At 47.2% G+C, this 15,818-nt stretch overlaps 1 protein-coding gene across 1 annotated transcript in view; it reads left to right on the forward strand.

The window, feature by feature from the left end:
- TMEM241 (transmembrane protein 241) overlaps positions 1 to 15,818 on the forward strand; it is a 110,960-nt gene that overhangs the window by 34,456 nt on the left and 60,686 nt on the right. Inside the window, exons 11-13 of the mRNA XM_065399764.1 lie at positions 3,310 to 3,344; positions 5,085 to 5,154; positions 15,553 to 15,646. Of these exons, the coding sequence (XP_065255836.1) occupies positions 3,310 to 3,344; positions 5,085 to 5,154; positions 15,553 to 15,646 (199 nt within the window). The remainder of the gene's footprint in view (positions 1 to 3,309; positions 3,345 to 5,084; positions 5,155 to 15,552; positions 15,647 to 15,818) is intronic.

Genomic DNA, 15,818 nt, shown 5'->3' on the forward strand with positions numbered 1-15,818 from the left:
TTCCCAAGGCAAGATGCAAATAATTTTAGACTGCAGATTTGAAAAGACTCTTGAACTTCCCTAGTTTTTCATATCTGAGATAGCAATGAGGTGCTGGGACATGTAGTGTGATAGTGAAGCACTATCTCTGGAGGGCTATCTGCAGTTCTTGCATAGGATGAAACATAAATGCAGGGCAGGTTGTGGCCTATCCTAACAGTGCCAGTAGTAGTCCTGCTCACACACATGCTGATGCTAGTGCTCCCTGTCTCTTGGCTGGAGTGTGGGTGAGGGGTGGGCAAAGAGGTGGCAATGCATGCTGGGTACTCTCCCCCACAGCAATTGGGCAAGGACTGGGTGCAGTTTTGATTCCGTCCTCCTCCTCCCCATCGCATGTTGTGACTAGCAGAGCTGGCAGGGTGTGCAGTGTGAGGGCAAAGTAATGTGCACCTGGAAAGTGGTGGCACTAATTGCTTCTCCTAGAAACAATGAGTCACAATTCCTTTCCAAGTTTTTGCCTGTGGAGAGGTGGCTGTGTGCCACTCCTTACACGGAATCCTAGGAATGTGGGGCTGGAAGGGACCTCAAGAGGTCATCTAGTCCACCCCCCCTTCCCCCACGACAAGAAAGGATTAAATACATCCCAACCTGACAAATGTTTGTCAAACCTGAAATGATGGCAATTCCATAGGCTGAGCAAAGGCTGAGTTTGTTGCTCTTAATCTATTGGATGTTTGTCTGTGAAACTGAAGTGCCAGACAACTGGTAGTCTCTGGCCAAGAGAAACCTAGGACATAGAAGGGGAGGGGTGTTTTCAGGTTTTGATTCAAGTGTGTTGACAGAAATATGTGTGAAGCCTGTAAGAGTGCACACCCACATTAGAAGTGGCTTTAGGAAGAGTTGCTAGGCTTTCTCATTTATGAGCACAAAAAGCTGCACTGGATTTTTTTGCTATGATGAAGGCCAGCTTTGCAGGCATAAATTGCTTTTCTTGCTGACAAAACTGCCCCATAATCAGACAGAAAAGCATACAAGGTGCAGCCCAAAATAAAATATTGTGGGTTTGGGAAAATCACAGAGATCTAGTGCTTCTACTCCTTATCCCTTGCCTAGTGTCCTAAATTGTCTTTTGGGAAGTCCCAGAGTCCTTCAGGCAGTGCCACAAGATGCCCAGTTGAGAACATAAATACAGTGCAGCTTACTTCAGTTTTAACCCACTGGCTTAGGCTGCCCCTTGCCCCACTAAGATTTTTGTTTTCTTTGGATCTGAGCCTTGGATGTCAAAGGGTTATCAATTCCCCTTGCTTGCAGATGAAGTTTCTTACCCAGGCAAACATATACACATTTCCTACTCTCCATAATCTTATCAGTAAAATATGTACAAAGCAAAAACAGGGACTGTAGCACAGCCGTAGCTCTCGCCACTGTCGATGCAGCTTCATTTGTGCTTTCATTCCCTTGTTGTATTTCATATTGAGTAATAAGCAACGTGCCTTCACCTCCTTTGCTATGTTTACCAGCAGAATTGATGATGTCCGTAAATTTGTGGAATTGGGGTTTATTTAACTGAAGCTCCTTCTGGGTATCTAGTTTGGAGGCAGCAGCAGAGAATTACATACTGTGTGTTCAACAAGCTAGAAATGTTGACTTTTTAATGTCTTTGTGGCACAACAGTTGTTTGTTAAAAATACAAATATTTAGAGACTGGACATTTTCCGCCAGGTAATATATATTTTAAGTACTTTGAAGAAAATGTTAAGCCTAAGCCACTTGACCATATGCTTAACATGTAATTTCCCCCTTTGCCTTGTGTGCTGCACTACTGGTTTCAGAGCCAGGACCCTCACCTCCACACCCTTTGGGACCTTAGTATCAACATATGCCCTGCACCAGCCAGAAAAGCTCCATGCTTCATTGAACTCTAGTAAGACCCTGCTGCAGGCCCTGTCTTTGGTAGCCACAACTCTTTCTCATTGTGTAGGCCTCCATGGCTTTACTGATTGGGTTGGTACCTTGCAGCTATCCTAGATCTGCCCTAGGACTGCAGGAGACAGTAGCAGTTAATTGGGGGAAATTGTGATGCCTTCAGCATGTCTTTTCACTTTCATAACTGCAGTGCCTACCAATGGTCAGTCAGGTAAAAAGCAGGGCCTCTGGCTGAACTGCTGACCTCCATCTTTGTTGCTTTTCCTCCAGTGACCATCATGGACAGCTGTCTTGTTCCAATTTGGAAGCAGCTAGAACTTGGCTTTGTTCTATGTGTTTAGCTGAAACCATAAAGCCACAGAATCTTTGTGTATGGTGAAGGACCAATAATTCTGTAGTCTTTTATCCTTGGAGACGGGGTGGTAACTGAACAACAGGGTGCTTTTCAGGAGAGACATTAGAATTGACTGGGAGTCCCTTCACCCTTTAGTTTTGTGGTGTTGGCTCTGGTTATGTCAGTCTTAGAAGTCTGGCTGGGGCCTCACAAATCTTAGTTCAAAGGCCACAAAACCTAGAACCGGCCCTGATTGATTTTATAATTTATATATGCGTGAAAATGTGCATTGATAAATATTCTTTAAAATTCCCCTTCCAGTGTTGAGTGTGTTTGGAACTCAGCAGTGAATAGCTTTAGAAAAGAAAACTAAATGCTGTTAGTTCTGCTGAGGCCAGGAGTTTCACTAGTATGCTCTTTCTTTATAGATGTTCTAATTGTAACATGAATACTTGTTCCTTTCATCTAAGTGACATTTTGAGTGTGATGCTCACAAATATGGGCACACAGTGCTTGCACAAACATACATGTGGAACTGGATGCTTAATTTGCGCATACAGTTACCCCAATCATGCCCACAAATCATTGTTTGCACACACAAGGTCAAAATTCTCATACAGAGAGCGAGCTCAAGGCTTACACACTATAGGGGGGAGGGATAGCTCAGTGGTTTGAGCATTGGCCTGCTAAACCCCAGGTTGGCCTGCTAAACCTTAGCAATATTGTGAGTTCAATCCTTGAGGGGGCCACTTAGGGATCAGGGGCAAAATCAGTACTTGGTCCTGCTAGTGAAGGCAGGGGGCTGGACTCGATGACCTTTCAAGGTCCCTTCCAGTTCTAGGAGATAGGACATCTCCATTAATTTATTTATTTATGTATTTATTTTAAGCTCCATTTTGATGACGTAACTGATACAGAGGCCTGTGCTGTCCCATTGCATAGGGGAGAACTTCACTCATTAATGAACAGTTATGTGCACTGTCCATTTGTGGGCAGTTTGTTTGTACCCTCCTTTATTCATAACTTTTGTATTCAATTTGTAGTAAAGTATTTATCTTTTCTTTCTTTAGTGTGGTGCTTTTGGCCTCTGCATCCCATCCAGCAGGTAAAGTGAATAGAGAATGTGTTAACCTTTATTTTTTATGGGTTCTGGTTTGATTTTTTTTTTTTTTTTTTTTAATGTATGCAGTTTAAGATCAGACTCTACATCCTGGTGCAAAATCTTGAAGAGTCAACAAGAAAACCACGTGGGATTGCTTGCACGAAGGCTATGACAAAATAACTGTAGTAAACTTGTCTCAGGCCCTCCCACAGGGCTGAATCCTGCACCGCTAGGAGGTTTGCTACTGAATTAACTGGGAGTAGGATCAGGACCATCTAGGCCATGATACAACGTTCAGAGAGGAGAGGGGAAAGGCGCCTATCATTGTGAGATCCATGACCTGATATTTAATTGCATCTAATAGCCTGTCATATGGACCTTACCCATCCTTTGCAAAAGAGCAGCATGGGACCCTGACTAACAGATACTGCAGACTATAGCCTGCATTTTAGCTGACTGGGGGCTAGTCCCAAGGATTAGCTGGTAGACTGCTCCCTTGAGACCAAGGCCTACCAGCGAGCCTGGACGCTGGGTTTCCTTCCTTATGCTCTTCTCAATGCTAAATTGAGGTCTCACTCTGCTCCTTGCACATGGAGTAAGGGGGTCTCTTTTTTTTTTTTTTTCACTATTCACTTCTCCCCTCCATCACAGCCCATGGTAGGATTTTGTCCTTCACTGTGGCCAAAGGGCCAACGATAAGGAATAATTCAGGGAGGTGAGGTATGTTAGAACATAAGAATGGCAATACTGGGTCAGACCAAAGGTCCATCTAGCCCAGTATCCTGTCTTCTGACGGTGACAATACTAGGTGCCCCAGAGGGAATGAACAGAACAAGTGATCCATCCCCTGTCACCCATTTCCAGTTCCTGGCAAATTTGTGGTTTACTAGTCAAAGCCGTGGTGGTGGAACCTGTCCATATTTCTTTATACAGAAGATTCAACCAGTCAGAAAGACAAAGGGAAAAAGTATTTAAGAAATGAACAGGTACCGCTCTTCAGCTAGTGGGAGCTTTTGGTGCTTTATAAAGCCACTGTGCCTGCTGTGTCATCCCATCAGGAATTATGAAAGAGAAATGCCCAGTGAAATAGGCACACATTTTAAAAATTGAAGGGAAACACTTTGAGAATTTGTAGAGCTTGGAGGTGAGAGAACTCCAGACACTAGGCACTCCTGAGAGCTCTATGGGTCAGACTTCCTGGAAATGCAAATATTCACCAGCCCTACTCCGCTCATATTTGGAAGAACGTTTTTAAACCTCCTGACTTGCTGTTTGTGACAGAGTTCAAATTCCAGAGAGGGAAGCAGCCAATACATGTAAATGTTTCCTGTTGCACAGCATGGAACTAAAAGAATTAACTGACTTCAGTGGAAACAAATTCACCCCTGGGGGCCCTCCAGTAAAACTAGCGAATGTGGTGCATGCCTGGTCATTGGAAACTGCAGTGTCAACACAATCATTTATGTGCCATTAGAAACATATTAGCCAAGAATACTTTTACATTTTCTACAACCCTTTCCCCCTTTTTGAACAAAAGGCAGGAACCAGCTAGAACTGAGAAAGTCAGGAATGAATCATTAAAAACATAATAAATGTGGAAAACTTAGTAATTTAAAGAGTCAGGCAGCTGTAAAGGAATGTTAAACTAATACTGTAATGACTATTTAATTGTTGTTCCCCAGTTGTTTGTAACTATGTGTATTTTTGCCAGTTTTCCACTGAGCATATTACTTTGTTCCTCAGGTGATCTCTTCAGTGCCTTGGACTTTCCATTTCTGTATTTCTACAGATTTCACAGCAGCTGCTGTGCCAGGTAACCTCTCCATACTGGGGTGTGTGAATGCTTTTAGAATAATTGGCTCTGTCAACTTCCAACCTTGACTCTCAGTTAAAACCTGAGTTAGATACAATAGTCTCTCTTGGCACAAGCCAGTAAAGCTGCAGAGCATTGACTTCCTCTGAAATGCCATTGAGGGCCTGAGATTCAAATTTGCCAGGGGTTGTTTCATCAGCGGGGGAAGGGGTATCGGTATGTGCAGTGTGGCCATGAGGGTTCCCAGCCGCCGTTAAAATAGTTTTACATACCATAGCAAAGCTTTGATAGAAAGCATAGTATTGTAGGACTGGAAGGGACCTTGAGAGGTCATCTAGTCCAGTCCCCTGCACTCGTGGCAGGACTAAGTGTTATCTTAGCATCTCTCAAACGCTTCCCAAATTGGAGTAGGCCTTGTAAAACTTGCTGTTTGTGGTGATTACAAGGCATTAGTCTTCAGCACTATATTAGTGTGCATGGATTTATTTGCCTGTACATCTTGTTACTTGGCAGAATGGGTTAGTCATGTAAAAGGGGAAGGCTGTAACAATTTTGAGTAGCAACAGTTCACAGCCTACTAATGTTATCCTGTGAGAATTACATTATTTATTCTATATCTCCTTACTCTGTTGAAACTTGCAGCCTTCTCTTAATCTTCTGTTCTTTGTTCTTTGTCCACTAGATCCATTAATATCTTTAAGTTGAATTTCAACTTTCATGCTAAATGGTTCTAAAATAGTTGTGGTGTTTCTTGGGACTTTTCTTATTTTCTTAACTTGATCTTATTTACCTATTGAAAGGGTTGACATAATGTAAAAAATGATCACAGTCCTGATGCTACAATTTATTTTCGGGGGGGGGGGAGGGGCTGGAGTGGAGAGAATGATCTCTTCCAAACTAACTCCCCTGTGTGGATGCTTGGTTCTGAAATAAAAGTGACTTTATTAAAGAATAATTACTTCTCTTTGTGAGTGAAGAAATTATTTTGTAATCAAGTCACTTTTCTCCCAGGATATAGTGTCCACATAGAGTTATTCCACAACAGCTACGTGGTCACTCCTCCAGTAGACAAGATCCAGTTTCAGACTCTAGAGAATGCAACTAGACCAGAGATCCTCTCACTCACTAGGAGCCTCAGATTTGTCACCAGTGCTCTAAGCTCTCCTCTCCCTACCCTGTGTTAAATAGTACTTTACATCAGTGTTTTCCAAAAGGTGAAGATTGCACCACAGTGGAGGCACAAAGGAATAGTTGGGGTATATTGTCAGACCTCTCAATTGCTCTCTGAGTTCTCACTTTCATTTTTTTGAAAAGTAAGGCTATGTCTTAAAAGAGACTGTACTTTTGTCATTAAAACTTTTGTTGCTCAGGGGTGTGAAGCCCCCCCTTGAAGGACAAAATTTTTAACAATGAAAAGTCCCGGTGTGGATAGCAGTTTGTCGACAGGAGACGCTCTCCCAGCGACGAAGCTACCGCCCCTCGTTGGGAGTGGTTTGCGGGTACGTCTACACTTGCAGAGTTTTTGCGCTATAAGTTTCACCAGTGATAGGGAACTGGTGAGAGTAAAGCGCTGGTTTGTGTACTCACTTACTTCCTCAGGCGTCAGAGAGTGTTTACATTAGCAGCACTTCCATTGCCAATGAGATCAGCGCTCTAGAGCAGTTCTCTCCATTTTGACGATGGGCCTTGTGGGAAGGGGGTGAGGGGTGATCGTGGGGCATCCTGGGTCCCTGCACAGCCTCCTGTCCCCAAACACTGTGATCAGCTCCAGTAGTTCAGCATTGCTCCAAGCAGGGGGTTTGCTCCATGGAGCAGGCATTGTTACCTGGCCAGATAAGTGAGCACTTGCCAAGAAAACAGGAAGGGGAGTTTCAAAGTTCCCCGGGGCTTTACAGGGGAAGGGGTGGATGTCTGTTTATCTGGCATCAGAGCAGCAAAGCTGCTGGCCAGAGTGGTCACCTAGGCACTGTGGGATAGCTTCAGGAGGCTAAAAGCTGTGTAAACAGAAAGAACCTGTCTTCACTTGCACATCACTGCAAGAGCATCACCGGTAAGAGCTGTATGCCTCTCAAGTCATTGGCAAGTGTAGATGTTCCCATGGTTTTTGTGCAAAAAAGGACTTTTTCTGCTTTAAATGGCAAGTGTAGACATGCCCTTATTTTATCTCTGGGACAGCTCTCTCCCGGCGACAAAGAGCGGCTACACTGTGTACCTTACAATGGTGCGGCTGTAGCGGCACAGCTGCACCATTGTAAGGTGCGCAGTGTAGACAGAGCCTAAGTCTTTAGCTGTTATGGTTCCCAAGAAAACCTTCACAAATGCAAAGTAAGTATAAACAATGCAGCAATGTCAGCTTGAGCGTGCAGAGTGCCTGAAACAATAGTTCTGAGGTGTAAACTGCCCCATTTCTTTCACTGAGATGCCCATGATGATACTTTAGATTGTTAGCTCATGGAGGAGGGGTGAAATAGTTAACATCAACCTTTTTAAAAAGTATGTGTGTTTGGGGGGTCAGGAAGGACTTGCCAAGGACCCCAGAAGATGTATAATAAAAGTAAGCTGGATAGTTTTTACCAATACACAGTGGGGCTGTATTTATTTGAAAGCAGTTCAGTTTGGACTGCATTGTGGGTAAGAGAACACACATAAGTGAACAAAGAGCAATGAGAACTAGTCGATACAAGTGATGTCTTAGTAACTGGGAGGAGTATTAAACTGCACAGTAAGGCACACGAACCCTGGCCTAAAAGCAAAATGTCAGCAATATACCTGCCATTTATCCTAATGGGCATTTTATCTACCTCAAGATTTGTTTTTAAGAGATGACATAAGAAGAAATGTTACTGTGCTTCTCATTGCACATAGCTATGCTTCCCTTTGTTGGTGCAGAGGAGTGTTCCTGAGAGATAGTTACAATCTTTCAGCATAGAGTAGTGGTGCTCAATCTTTTCCAGTCATGCCCCCTCCCCATTAATGGAATCTGCCTGTGCCACCCTCCCCCCCCCCCCCCCCCCCAATACTGCACAGCCAAGGCTTCCTCAGCAGCAGAGCTTGAACTGAAAATGGAGTTGGGGGCGGAACTGGGGATGGGGGAGGAGCTGGGCTGGGGCCAGAGCAGGGGGCGGCAGTGTGGAGTCACATGCCCTCCCCCCAGATTGATGCCTCTGGGATGGATGTCCAGCAGTGAAGAGGCAGCACTTCCCCTGGCAGCGGCATTCTGTGTGCCTGGGCAGCTCAGGGAGGGAGGAAGTAGCCAGGCAGCTGTCTGCCGGCTGAGCTTCTCCCCCGCCACATGGGGCTGCTTTGCTTTCCCTGCTGCTGGGGGCCCACTGTTGGCTCTGACTTCCCCCCAGACTCACCTCAGCGGATGGTCTGCAGAGCAAGCCCCTCCCTGGGCTGTAGGGACACAGGGAGAGTGCTGCCTCCTTGCTGCTGGGTATCCCCACCAGAGGCACCCCAAGAAATCTGTGGGGCACTTGACCCCACATGCCTCCCCACGTGCTGCCTCGGGGGGCGAGGGGGTAGAGTGGAGATGCAGCTGGGGTCAGAGCTGGTCTGGGGGCGGAGAGGGAGCGAGGGTGGAGCTGGGCCTAGAGGCAGATTAGGACTGGGGCCTGAATGGGGTTGGAAGTGGAGCTGGTCTGGGGATGGAGTGGGGCTGGAAGCATGGTGCTTTTTCCCTGCCCCCTGTGGGGGTTGGCCCCAGTCCTACCAGGCACCCCCCTGAATGTTCCTCTGTACTCTCCTACGGGGGCACACCCCACACTTTGAGAACCATTGACATAGAGTATCACCATAGGTACTTAGCACTGTCCTTTCCCCTACCTATCTGTATTAACATCATAGCAATATCTGCTCATTGCAGGCCACACGTCTCGACATCACTAGCTCCAGCTATAGCTTCAGGGTTTTGTGGTTATGCTTCAATAGAGTAAGGTTGCATTAACTCCTTCCTCTGTGCAGTTACAGTACTCTCTCCGTTGTTTGGCGTATCAAGATATGGAAATATATATGTAGGGCTGAATCCTGGGTTTTCCACAAGGGGCAGCGCTTTGTTGTGCTGTCCCTGGAGCAGCCCAGCAGGGAGATCATGACTTGGGGAGTCCCAATCTTCCTTCCTGCTGCTCCAGGGAGGGAGTGAACTGTGCTGGGTCTATAACTGGTACAGTGTACACTTTTTGAGTTCCAGTGCAGCTGTCCACTCCCACCTATGTGCATGAGCCATTTCCTCTGTCATTCACCATTAGGGCACCTCCTCTTGGTTGCTCAGGGATTAGCTTGTTCCAGGTCTGACACCTCCTTCTGCCACTTGTCGCATACCCTGCTGTCTTTCTCACTCTCCCTTGTTCCACCCGGAGGTATCATACAAACTGTCTCTGGCAGTCTTCTCATTCACTGCCCAGATGGTGCCCCTTCCCCCATGCCTGGTAGGGGAACCCAGGCCTGCCCTCTATTCTGGGCTCCAATTCAGGGACCCTCTAATCAGAAGCCAAGGTCTTCACTGTCTTAAACCTTGCTGCTTTTTCCTACATTATCTCACCTAGGTTTGTTTGTTTGTTTGTTTGTTTCCTTCCTTCCTTCCTCTCTAATGTCCAGAGGGTAGTTTCAGGCTCCCTGACAGTAGCCCTTTCTGTTGCTAGCTTCTTGGCTTTATATGAGCCCTGCCTGTCCCTTCTCAGCTGGGTTCCATCATCATTCAGGGGATTACTTAGGACACAGCTGAGGGGAATTAGGTGGCCTATCTGGTTAATTGGCCCCTTCTTAGGCCTGGTCTACACTACGAGTTTAGGTCGAATTTAGCAGCATTAAATCGAATTAAGCCTGGATACGTCCACACGACGAAGCCTTTTTTTTCGACTTAAAGGGCCCTTTAAACCAATTTCTTTACTCCACCTCCGACGAGGGGATTAGCGCTGAAATCGGCCTTTCCGGGTCGGATCTGGGGTAGTGTGGATGGAATTTGACGGTATTGGACTCAGGGAGCTATCCCAGAGTGCTTCATTGTGACCGCTCTGGACAGCACTCTCAACTCAGATACACTGACCAGGTAGACAGGAAAAGCCCCGCGAACTTTTGAATTTCATTTCCTGTTTGCCCAGCGTGGAGAGCACAGGTGACCACGCAGAGCTCATCAGCACAGGTAACCATGATGGAGTCCCAGAATCACAAAAGAGCTCCAGCTTGGACCGAACGGGAGGTACGGGATCTGCTCGCCATATGGGGAGATGAATCAGTGCTAGCTGAACTCCGTTGCAGTAAACAAAATGCCAAAACATTAGAAAAAGTCTCAAAGGGCGTGAAGGACAGAGGCCATAACAGGGACGCACAGCAGTGCCGCGTGAAAATTAAGGAGCTAAGGCAAGCCTACCACAAAGCCAGAGAGGCAAATGGAAGGTCCGGGGCAGAGCTGCAGACGTGCCGCTTCTACTCGGAGCTGCATGCCATGCTAGGGGGTGCAGCCACCTCTACCCAACCCTGTGCTTTGACTCCATCAATGGAGAATCACGCAACACGGAAGCGGGTTTGGGGGATGAGGAAGATGATGATGAAGACAATGAAGGTAGCTCACAGCAAGGAAGCGGAGAAACTGGTTTCCCCAACAGCCAGGATATGTTTATCACCCTGGACCTGGAACCAGTAACCCCCGAACTCACCCAAGGCGTGCTCCCAGACCCTGAGGGCACACAAGGGACCTCTGGTGAGTGTACCTTTGTAAATATTACACATGGTTTAAAAGCAAGCGTGTTTAATGATTAATGATTAATTTGCCCTGGCAATTGCGGCCAGTACAGCTACTGGAAAAGTCTGTTAACATGTATGGGGATGGAGCGGAAATCCTCCAGGGACATCTCCAGAAAGCTCTCCTTCATGTACTCCCAAAGCCTTTGCAAAAGGTTTCTGGGGAGGGCTGCCTTATCCCGTCCGCCATGGTAGGACACTTTACCACGCCAGGCCAGTAGCACGTAGTCTGGAATCATTGCATAACAAAGCATGGCAGCGTATGGTCCCGGTGTTTGCTGGCATGCAGACAACATCCATTCCTTATCTCTCTTTGTTATCCTCAGGAGAGTGATATCATTCACGGTCACCTGGTTGAAATGGGGTGATGTTATTAAGGGGACATTCAGAGGTGCCCGTTCCTGCTCGGCTGAACAGAAATATTCCCCGCTGTTAGCCACGCGGTGGGGGGGAGGGGTGAAGTGATCATCCCAGAGAATTGGGTGTGTGCAGGGAGAGGGGTTAGTTGGGTTTGTGTGTGTTATGAAGGTTAAAAAAGCCAAAAGACTGTGGCTTACCATGGCTGCCTGCAAGCCAAATTCTGTTGCTTGGCACTGCTTGAGTGATCTCTCACACCAAACCGGCAGGCCCTCAATATAAGAGGAAAAATGCGACCTTGTAACGAAAGCACATGTGCTGTGTAATGTGAACAGCAAAATTTAACGTGAAAGAGTGTACCCATTGTTCTCTAAAATGTCTTTTTAAGCACCTCTCCCTTTTCCTCCACCAGCTGCAAATGTTTCTCCTTCACAGAGGCTAGTGAAGATTAGAAGGAGAAAACGGCGGACTCGGGATAATATGTTCTCGGAGCTCCAGATGTCCTCCCACGCTGACAGAGCACAGCAGAATGCATGGAGGCAGTCAATGTCAGAGTGCAAAAAAGCGCAATATGAACCAGAGGAGAGGTGGCGGGCTGAATCGCAGGCTGAAGAGAGCAAGTGTCGGGCTGAAGAGGATAGGTGGCGTCCGCTTGCTGACAGAAGGCAAGAGTCGATGCTCCGGCTGCTGGAGCATCAAACTGATATGCTCCAGCGTATGATTGAGCTGCAGGAAAGGCAGCAGGAGCAGAGACCACCGCTACAGCCCCTGTGTAACCAACAGCCCTCCTCCCCAAGTTCTGCAGCCTCCTCACCCAGACGCCCAAGAACGCGGTGGGGGGGCCTCCGACCACCCAGCCACTCCACCCCAGAGGATTGCCCAAGCATCAGAAGGCTGGCCTTCAATAAGTGTTAAAGTTTTAAAGTGCAGTGTGTCCTTTTCCTTCCCTACTCCCCCACCCCTCCCGGGCTACCTTGGCAGTTATTCCCCTATTTGTGTGATGAATTAATAAAGAATGCATGAATGTGAAGTAACAATGACTTTATTGCCTCTGCAAGCGGTGCTCGAAGGGGGGAGGGGAGGGTGGTTAGCTTACAGGTAAGTAGAGTGAACCGGGGGGCGGGGAGGGGGTCATCAAGAAGAAACAAACAGAAGTTTCACACCATAGCCTGGCCAGTCACAAAACTGGTTTTCAAAGCTTCTCTGATGCGCACCGCGCCCTGCTGTACTCTTCTAACCACCCTGGTGTCTGGCTGCGCGTAATCAGTGGCCAGGCGATTTGCCTCAACCTCCCACCCCGCCATAAATGTCTCCCCCTCTCACAGATATTGTGGAGCACACAGCAAGCAGCAATAACAATGGGGATATTGGTTTCGCTGAGGTCTATCCGAGTCAGTAAACTGCGCCAGCGCGCTTTTAAATGTCCAAATGCCCATTCTATTACCATTCTGCACTTGCTCAGCGTATAGTTGAACAGGTCCTGACTACTGTCCAGGCTGCCTGTGTACGGCTTCATGAGCCATGGCATTAAGGGGTAGGCTGGATCCCCAAGGATAACTATAGGCATTTCAACATCCCCAACGGTTATTTTCTGGTCCGGGAAGAAAGTCCCTTCCTCCAGCTTTTGAAACAGACCAGAGTTCCTGAAGACATGAGCATCATGTACCTTTCCCGGCCATCCCACGTTGATGTTAGTGAAATGTCCCTTGTGATCCACCAGGGGTTGCAGTAGCATTGAAAAGTACCCTTTTTGGTTTATGTACTTGGTGGCTTGGTGCTCCGGTGCCAAGATATGGATATGGGTTCCGTCTATCGCCCCACCACAGCAGTTAGGGAATCCCATTGCAGCAAAGCCATCCACTATGACCTGCACGTTTCCCAGAGTCACTACCCTTGATATCAGCAGCTCTTTGATTGCGTTGGCTACTTGGATCACAGCAGCCCCCACAGTAGATTTGCCCACTCCAAATTGATTCCCGACTGACCGGTAGCTGTCTGGCGTAGCCTTGTGGAAGCTTGCAATCGCCACTCGCTTCTCAACTGTGAGGGCTGCTCTTATCCTGGTATTCTGGCGCATCAGGGCAGGGGAAAGCCACTCACAAAGTTCCATGAAAGTGCCCTTACGCATGCGAAAGTTTCGCAGCCACTGGGAATCGTCCCACACCTGCAACACGATGTGGTCCCACCAGTCTGTGCTTGTTTCCCGGGCCCAGAATCAGCATTCCACGGCATGAACCCGCCCCATTAACACCATGATTTGCACATTGCTGGGTCCCGCACTTTGTGAGAGGTCTATGTCCATGTCTATTTCTTCATCCCCCTCGTCGCCGCGCTGCAGTCGCCTCCTCGCCTGGTTTTGCCTTGGCATGTTCTGGCTCTGCATATACTCCAGGATAATGTGCGTGGTGTTCATAGTGCTCATAATTGCCGTGGTGATCTGAGTGGGCTCCATGATCCCAGTGCTATGGCGTCTGGGCTCAAAAAAGCCGCAAAATGGAGGGAGGGAGGGGCGACTGACGACATGGCTTACAGGGAATTAAAATCAACAAAGGTGCATCAGGGAGAACCACAAACACAAACAACTGTCACACAGAATGCCCCCCCCCAAAGATTGAACTCAAAACACTGGGTTTAGCAGGCCATTGATTTCAAGGAGGAAGGGGGAAGCACATGAATACAGAACAAATCTGGTCCATCTATCTTTTACATCTTAGGCTGGCAGCAGACGGTGCAGCATGACTGATAGCCATCGGCATCTTCTGGGTGCTTGGCAGAAAATGCTGCATTACGATTGCTAGCCATCGTCGTCAAGACGGTGCAATAGGACTGCCAGCAGGACTGAGTCTCCAGGAGACAAAACATGTCTGCCCAGGCGCCTCTGACCGAACTCACTGAGGAGTACGACGACGACGGATACCAATCGTAATACAGCATCTGCTGCCAAAAGGCAAGGAGCTGCTGCTGTATAGCAATGCAGTGCCATGGCTGCCAGCACCCAGATAGCCGATGACGGCTACCAGTCATACTGCACCGTCTACTGCCAAAAGGCAATTAGCTGCTGCTGTGTAGCAATGCAGTACCATGTCTGCCGGCACCCAGATGACATATGGTGACGGTGAGCTGAGCTGAGCAGGCTCCATGCTTGCCGTGGTATGTCGTCTGCACAGGTAACCCAGGAAAAAAGGCGCGAAACAATTGTCTTCCGTTGCTCTCACGGGGGCGGGGGAGGGGGCTGACGACATGTACCCAGAATCCCCCGCGACACTGTTTTTGAGGCATTGGGATCTCAACCCAGAATTCCAATGGGCGGCGGAGACTGCGGGAACTGTGGGATAGCTACCCACAGTGCAACGCTCCAGAAGTCGACGCTAGCCTCGGTACTGTGGACGCAGTCCGCCGACTTAATGCACTTAGAGCATTTATGTGGGGGGACACACAATCGACTGTATAAAAACGATTTCTAAACAACCGACTTCTATAAATTCGACCTAATTTTGTAGTGTAGACATACCCTTAGCCTCATTACCCCATCACACTCTCCCATGCTGCTAGTGATGATGTCTTGCAACCCTTTATGCCCCTGGTCCATTGAACTAGCCATGCCACAATGTGTTGCATAAGTATTTTTGAAGCATTTCTTTGAATCTCTTCCTTTCCCCTCACTAGTTAACCCTCAATGGCTCTGTGAATTCACCTAATCTGTCAGTTAAGAGCATCAGGACGTCTTATTCCCCAACACTACAGATTTATTAATTTATTCTCTATCCACCATAATTGAAGATACATTTGACATTTTAATTTGAAGTTTGTGTCTTTAGGAAGGTTAAGCAACATGGCAATATTAGAAACTGAAATTCTCCAGTGGTTGTTTCAGCTCAAGCGATCACAGAAGTTGGACTGAGTGAGAATATGGGCCAAATGTATACGTCTGGCTCCCATTGAAATCTTGAATGATTTGAATGAGAGCCATTGGAACATCAGAATTTGACTTCATGTTTCCAGTCACCTGTAGAGCATGGATTATGCTAGTGCATTTTGGCACCCATTAAAGACCAAGCATGAGGTCATCAAATGTTCTTACTTATACTGCAGCCCCTGACTGGAAAAAAACAGGGTCTCTTGGACATAAAATAAGTTCTTTGTCTACCAAATCACCAACTCCAGTTCTTGAACAACACTACCTGTGGGACATTTGTTTAGCTTTGTAATAGGAAAAGAGATATCAAGAAACCTGTAAGATTCTGGCTAATAGAAGCTAAGAGAATTCTCTTTATTAATGGAAACTTTTTCAATCCTTTACAGTGGACTGTTGGGATTCTTTCTGATGTTGCACACAGTGAAGCTAAAAAGCATCACAACCTCATGGCAATATGCAGCCTGGAGTTTCCTTGCAAAGGTAAGAGAGACCATCAGCTGAACTTGGAGGATCTCTATCTCCAGTGGGTATACTGTGAGCTAGTTGAACCTCCATATACCTGTATTTCCCCCAGTCATTCTAATTAGACACAAGGTACATCTCTCTATTTCATACTCTACACATAGCAGAGTTGAGGCAGCCCGTATCAGTC

This window comes from Emys orbicularis, chromosome 2 (genome assembly GCF_028017835.1).
Source record: "Emys orbicularis isolate rEmyOrb1 chromosome 2, rEmyOrb1.hap1, whole genome shotgun sequence".
Classification (NCBI taxonomy): Eukaryota; Metazoa; Chordata; order Testudines; family Emydidae; genus Emys; species Emys orbicularis.